This window comes from Montipora foliosa, chromosome 3 (assembly GCF_036669935.1).
Source record: "Montipora foliosa isolate CH-2021 chromosome 3, ASM3666993v2, whole genome shotgun sequence".
Classification (NCBI taxonomy): domain Eukaryota; kingdom Metazoa; phylum Cnidaria; class Anthozoa; order Scleractinia; family Acroporidae; genus Montipora; species Montipora foliosa.
In genome coordinates this window covers 54,101,013-54,108,512 of record NC_090871.1, presented here as the reverse complement: position 1 = coordinate 54,108,512, position 7,500 = coordinate 54,101,013, and the positions used below count along the sequence as shown (strand labels likewise).

The following is a 7,500-nucleotide window of genomic DNA, read 5'->3' as shown; positions in this document are numbered from 1 at the left end:
ATAGATGGTATAAATACCCAATAGATGGTATAAATTCCCGGAGGATTAGTTTATGGACCTCAACACGACCAATTCACTGAGACTAAACTTTTACAACGCTGAAAACAAGAAAACAAAATACTCTCGGAAATCAGTATCATAAATTGTCTTGATAGTCAGCTCGAATTGAGTTTTCTTTTCACTGAGCTGTTAGCGATTCACGTATTGTTTCAACAGATGCGCCCTGCGAGCCTCAGATCCCATCAGAAGGACAAGACAAATTAAAGAGTAAATCCAGTAGGGAACGAAAAGGTAAAATCATTAGGACTCTTTCAAGTACAAATCGGCTGTTGGAAGGACAGTTCTCGAATAGAGAATTCACGTGATAAGGTGCCTTGGTTTCTTTAACTGAACAAAACATGCAATGTTTTGTTTGCATAAAAGAGAAAAGTTCAATTCCTTGGGGATTAGTTTCTAGACATCAACTTGACAGCGCTTTCTTTATTTGGCCTTTGTGACGTCACATGCCTAATACGCTCTGTACACTTGAAAACACTGATAACCACTGATGGATGTGGGGGACACCATGAGCATTCCTTGCATGTAAATTATGATAACCTTACCAATATCAAAAATATAACTATCGACCCCAGTAGCTCTTTGGATTCATCTCTAGTCAGCATCTGAATCTTTCCTGTGATCTTCGGTTTTTAAGGCAAAAAACTGAATTCTGCCTCCCACCCACAATCTTGGAGAAAACTCGTTGGGAAATGTGACACACTACTACAAAATGGTCATTCTCTCATTTGTCTGTGTAATAAAAGATTAACTTCTCCATACTTTCCCCCTCCCTCTAATACAATGTGGGGTAAGAAATGGCCAAAGGCTTGCACGGTATTTTTCACCACATTATCAACATTAGTATGCAGTAGAGTGGGGACAAATTGAGAGTGCATGTCAAGGGATTTTCGCGCCAGAAATTTTCCCAAGAGTTTTGTCCAAGATTGCAGGTGTTTCAGATTTTTACTTTCAAATATTTACAGATATCTCTTTCACCGATCGTGGCCTTTCACAAAAGAAAGCACGAGAAGAGAAGAAAGGGTCTAAGCAACATGCAGGTAAAATGATGTAAACCGAAGCAAGGGTTAATCTGATTCTGAATGTAACTGAATGATCAGCTTTTTGAATTAAGGTTTTTGGCAATAGATCGTTTTCACTGTCACGCAATAAAAAAATAAATCGAAAACCATCCAGTGGAAAAAGTCAAGAATTCGTGATGTTGTAGAAGATAAATGAAGAAGACACTTCTCCAAGTTTTAGGCCCGTGCGTTTCCCCAAACTTCAGATATTCGTCGAAATGTTTCGTAGAAATTTACAGAGCCCAGTACGAAAACGCCATGTTGGTGCACATCTGTGGTGCACCAATATGGCGGCCGGAAAATAGTGTCAACATCTGTTACTTACTTTGGCTATCTAGGCGAGTGATCATCTGTACTGAACAGACAGCTATTTACTTAAGCACTTTTCCTAATGCTTTAAATTCTAAAAAGGCTTAAAACCATGAGATAAATATATATTTCTCAATAAACTTGATCGTCGCCTCGTGTCACGCACCGCTATAACTCAGAAATTCAAAATGCTCTGGTTTCCAAACGAAGTACGCTATTGAGCTTTAAAATTGCAAATGGATACAAATTTACCGCCTCTTATGCCTGATGAGGATAAAAACTTTCGTGGCTCTTTAGTTTTGGATTTTAGAAAACGATGACGTCACATGAAAACGATCTATTGTTCATGTAGATACTGCTTGTGCAGTCTTGCGTCTGCCAAACAACGAAACCTAGACACGTTCTTTTTATGTATTGTTAGTTACGAACAGTAGATAGTTTAGGTGCCTGCTGTCTAGCTAGAGGCTCGCAGCTGGTAAGAGTTGTTGATCCAGAACTGATGAGATTATGATTCAAATAAGCTCGTATTGTGAATGCCGTTAAATATTTTTGCGAATACCAACTGTAAAGTCATGAATGGGTTGTTGTATGTGATAAGGGTGCGTTCGATTGATCGTATTCCGGAATAGGAATACATGGAATTAGAAGTTACAAATCCTTCGTTTTTACGAAGATTCACTTCAAAATTGTCAAACACCTGCTAAAATACTATTTTAAGCATATCTTTTTTACCCTTGTTGCTTCAAAACGCCAAACATACCGTTTTTAATCTTCTCTCTACGTATTCTTATTCCGGAATAGGGTCAATCGAACGCACCCTAATTGTAGATGTTTCTGCCAAGGAACAAACTCAGCTCCCATTTACAAGTGAAAGCGTTCCATTTTCTTCTGTGGCTTCTTATCGAACAGAAGGTATATATGACTTTACGGCAATTTGATCATGTTGGAAATCGACGCTAAAAAAAGAAAAAAAAAATCCTCCACTCGTAAAAATCAATATGTCCGGCAAAACATTGTAGTAAAATGTGTTCAGTAAAAATGGGTTTTTTTATATATCAGCTTTTTTGCTCTGTCCAGCGTGGTTTTAAAATGGAAAGATTATTTTAATATAATCTTGACTCCATTTTAATTTAAATATATTATTTCTACAATATTGTGTCAATTTTATATCAACTCGTGTTCGTTTTATTTCTTACCAGTGAGCCGCACTGTGCTACGCAAGCCTAATAGGACTCATCCACGCCAAGGGAAAACAATTTTTATATGAAAGCAAACGTTTTCTTTATGTGGATAAAACAACGGATACATTTAGATACTCAGCCTATTTGTGTACCAGAAATGACTTTAAAGGCGACGATACATAGAAAATCAGCCAAGAGGGCTTGCAAACCAGTGAAACCCCTAAATTCATTCACAAGATCAAAGATCGGATTAGCTAGGAAAGAAGCCAATAACTTTGAATCAATCGTCCTCTAAATTGACCCTATTTTTCTGGTGTTTGTTTGTTTTGCAGCTAGTTCTTCGTGTCATATCATAGAATGGATAAGACAAATTTACCAAAAGTGTGAAGGGGTGGTTTTTCCAGTTCCTTGGTGTGAAGGGTTCAGCTTCCAACTAGAAAACATTTTCACCAGACTTAGGATAGTCGCAAAAGAAAAGACACGCGGAACGTTGACGAAAGAAATCACCAACATGACAAGTATTTTTACATCACACGAAGATTGCCAACATCCACGCTTTGTCTTGAATGAGGGCGAACCCGGCATGGGAAAGACGACCTACTGCCGAAAGCTGGCATATGATTGGGCAACCAAACAAGACCGCGAATAGGACGAGTCTTTCCTAAGAGTAGAGGTGCTCCTGCTCCTCAGATGTCGTGAAATTAAATCTAGCATCTGGGAAGCCATTGACGATCAAATTCTGCCGGAAGAAGTTGACCCAGAGTTGAAAGAAACGTTTTTCCGTTTTCTGCGAGAAAACCCTTCTAAAGTCCTGTTAGTGCTCGATGGGTTAGATGAGGCGTACCCTCAAAAATTGGCTGTGTATCTTAGTCTGATTCAGAGAAAACAGCTCCCTGGTTTTCACATTGTTCTTACTTCTCGTCACGAAGCAGGGAATAAAGTAAGACCTTACTCGGATACACTGCTGGAGATTCTTGGATTTACGAGAAGTGATTCGAAGTGTTTTATAAGGAAGTATTTTCAACACGCAGAACAAATGGCAGAGAAGCTGATAAATGTACTGTGGCATCCGTATGATGACGACGACGACGATGATGATGATGACGATGATGATCAGCATATTGAAGGGAATTTTAAAGAACTCACAAAAAGCCCCTTAAATACACTTCTGCTGTGTGTGCTTTTCGAAGATTTTGGCGGCGTCTTACCAAGCAACAGAACACAGCTGTACGTAGAGATCGTTCTCTTCGTTTTGAGGCGATACGAAATGAAGAACCACTTACCAAGTAGTGGTAAAGACCTTCTTATAGTTTACAAGAAGGAACTGATGACCCTAGGGAGATTGGCGCATAAATCTCTTTGTAAAGGAGAGCTGCATTTCGGAGACGTCGAAGGGAATTTCAAGGAAAGTCTGTTCATTAAATTTGGCTTTCTCTCCATCCAGGCTGGCGGTATCAAGAGACACTCACTTATGTCCAGAAATGCACACGATGACAAAAATGGCAGATTTGGCGAAAGAGCTGCACGATTGACAATCTTGGCAAAATTAGCGATTTTGGCGATATTTTGCCAATTTCGTCAAATTAGTTCAGCCATTGGTATTGACACCACGCGGGTGAACATTGGCAATTTTGGCGATTTTGACAAATTCGGCAATTTTGGCGATGTTTTGCCAATTTCGTCAAATTAGTTCATCCATTGGTATTCACACCACACGGATGAACATTGGCGATTTTGGCGATTTTGACAATTTCGGCAATTTTGGCGATGTTTTGCCAATTTCGTCAAATTAGTTCATCCATTGGTAATCACACCACACGGGTGAACATTGGCGATTTTGTTGATTTTGACAAATTCGGCAATTTTGGCGATGTTTTGCCAATTTCGTCAAATTAGTTCATCCATTGGTATTTATACCTCTTGGGTGAACATTGGCGTTTGGACAAAATCGGCAATTTTGGCGATGTTTTACCAATTTCGTCACATTACTTGATCCATTGGTATTTATACCACGCGGGTGAACATTGGCGATTTCGACAAATTCGGCAATTACAGCTGTCATTTTACGGTTCCGTTAACTACACTTTTCACGAATGCCCTTAAACCATTTTCATTCATCAGCGTCACAAATTCTTGCTGATTTTGGGGCTCATTTGTCGCAATTCAAGCACACTTCCAACAGACTTGTTTATTTTCGTCTTTCACCCACTTATTTTCCGGTGCGCCTGTTAAATGACATGACAATTTGAAAAGGCTTTTCAGCTTTGCTTTCCCTCTCATCTAACACACTCGCGGCTTCATACAGACATAATTTCTTCAAAGAAACGTGAAGTGAAAATAAAAAAAATGGGTGAATAAATCACAAGAGAAAAAAAAAGCCTATCGCTGAAATCAACGGCTTCACCGAATACCCTGCCACGTAAAAGCTTTACACTAAATTGGGTGGATACGCGGGTACGCAGATACGCATTGGAGACGCCGACCATAGTGGATACGCAGTATTTCTCCCGTCTGAGGCGCCAAACAAAAAGAGCGAGGGACATTGATGTATATGTATTTCTCTTTCATAAAGGACGATGATCGAGCACAAACAATGATGTTTCTTAAAGCGTAATCAATCTCCCTGTCGATATGTATCTCTCGTTCTTATAGCGCGTTGATCAAATCATTTATAATTCGGTTATTTAACTGTCATTCTACGGTTCGGTTAACTGCACGAAATACCACTCGCTTCCTGATTAAGCCTAAGCGCTCGTTTCAGTGATTAGGCCTAAGCACTCTCGCAAACTTTTTGCTTTCATTTTGCGGTTCGGTTAACTTCAGTTTTCACGAGATCGCCCTTGCACAATTTTCATTCATCGACTACGGGATTGCGCACCGCGGTGACAGTTCATTATAGCCATATGTCAAAAGTGTAAGCGCTCCTTTAAATGATTAGGCTTAAGCACTCTAGTAAAACTTTAGCTTTCATTTTGCGGTTCGAAGAAAGCACTCGTTGGACAAGAAATGTGCGAATTCAACACAAACGTCCAATCGTCCAACTCTCTGAGGTTGACCATTGTTTCTGCGAAGCCAAAAATTCACTCACCTAGACGAGGTTATTTATCACCAGGTAATTGTATCGTTTTGGAAAAAGAGACTGCTTTATTATTCATCAGCGTCATAACTTTCTGATTTTGGGGATAATTCGTCGAAATTCAAGCACGCTTCCATTACACCTCTTTATTTTCGTGTTTCACCCAGTTATTTTCCGGTGTTGCTGTTAAATGACACGACGATTTGAATAGGCTTTTCAGCTTTGTTTTCCCTCTCACCTAACACACCGGCGGCTTTCGCTTCTCCACTTTACATCCGCTTGAATTTTTCAAAGAAAAGCGGAGTGAAAATCAAAAAAATTGCGTGAATAACTTACAAGAGAAGAAAGAGGCTATCGGTGAAATCAACACACACAGACTAGCCGATATAATCTACATATTGACAATCGACAAAATTAACAACATCTAGGTTCGCTCAAAAACTATGTCCCCATTAACCCTTTCACCGCCATAAATGCAGATTGACACTTCTAGATTTTACTCTGTTTGGTGAGGTCAACCATTGTTCTGCAAAGCCAAAAATTCCCTCTTCAGCTTTGTTTTCCCTCTCTCTCACCTAACACACCGGCGGCTTTCGCTTCTCTTTACATCTGCTTTATTTTTTAAAAGAAAAGGGGAGTGAAAATAAAAAAAATTGCGCGAATAAGTTACAAGAGAAGAAAGAGGCTATCGGTGAAATCAACACACAGACTATCCGATGTAATGTACATATTGACAATCAGCAAAATTAACAACATGCAGGTTCGCTCAAAAGAAATGTCCCCATTAATGCTTTCACCGCCACAAATGTAGATTGACACTTATAGATTTTACTCTGTTTCGTGAGGTTGACCACGATGGCCGCACACAGAGAGGAATTTGCCTCGCGAGGCCAAAAATATCAAACATCTTTGATTTTATCCTCACGGCCTCGCCAGGCGTATTTCCAGCGTATTGCGCACCAAAATTTTTTTCTCCCCACACACGTGAGTGTGATATCTCCACTTATGTCCACGGCGTAAGTGTCCACATCGTTCCGGTTGCAGGTTGCAGGTTGCAGGTTGCAATTTAATTATAACTGGAAAACTGCTGGTCACACTAAAAATAGTTCATAACCCATATACTCATCATGGGTTCTTACATAAAGTAGTTGGCGCCTTTTACATGGTAAAAACTTGGCAACTTCAATTTACGGTTTGGCTAACTACACTTTGCACGAGATTGTGTGAAGCAAATAGGACTCGTTCGTTGATTAAGCCTAAGCGCTCGTTTCAGTGATTAGGCCTAAGCACGCTTTTAACATTACGTACGCGTACCGCGTAGTCAGCTAGTTAACATACCTCGCCATCTTGAATTTAATTCTTTCTGCGTACCGCGTACTGCGTAGCCAGCTACTTAAGATACTTAGCAACCTTGACTTTATTTTTTCCGCGTACCGCGTGGCCAGCCCTTTACAGTAACGGCCTCGATGTGGCGAGGTAAACTGCAGCTGCTCCAAGATAAAAAATAGTTTTCTACTGTTCAAATGCTTTTGGCCTACTTAAGCCCGCCGCACACGGTGAGGAAACAGCTGAGCATACTCCATCGCGAGGCGGTTTGCTCATCCGTTTCCTCATGTTTGCGGGAAAATTTTGGTGAGAAATTCGCCTTGCGAGGCCGTGAGGATAAAATCAAACATGTTTGATATTTTTGGCCTCGCGAGGCAAATTGCTCACTGCACCTCCTAAATCCACAACATTTTGACCACTGTGATGGCGAATATCGTTGTCGATAAGAGTACACACAACGCTGAACCACTTTCGATTTGTTAAGTTGATA

At 40.2% G+C, this 7,500-nt stretch overlaps 1 protein-coding gene across 1 annotated transcript in view; it reads left to right on the top strand.

Moving 5' to 3' along the window:
• Positions 1 to 3,565, top strand: part of LOC137997707 (D-inositol 3-phosphate glycosyltransferase-like) — a 14,078-nt gene extending 10,513 nt beyond the window's left edge. Inside the window, exons 5-7 of the mRNA XM_068843908.1 lie at positions 217 to 291; positions 1,023 to 1,097; positions 2,941 to 3,565. Of these exons, the coding sequence (XP_068700009.1) occupies positions 217 to 291; positions 1,023 to 1,097; positions 2,941 to 3,257 (467 nt within the window). The 3' untranslated portion in view covers positions 3,258 to 3,565. The remainder of the gene's footprint in view (positions 1 to 216; positions 292 to 1,022; positions 1,098 to 2,940) is intronic.
• The last annotated feature ends 3,935 nt before the right edge of the window (positions 3,566 to 7,500 follow it).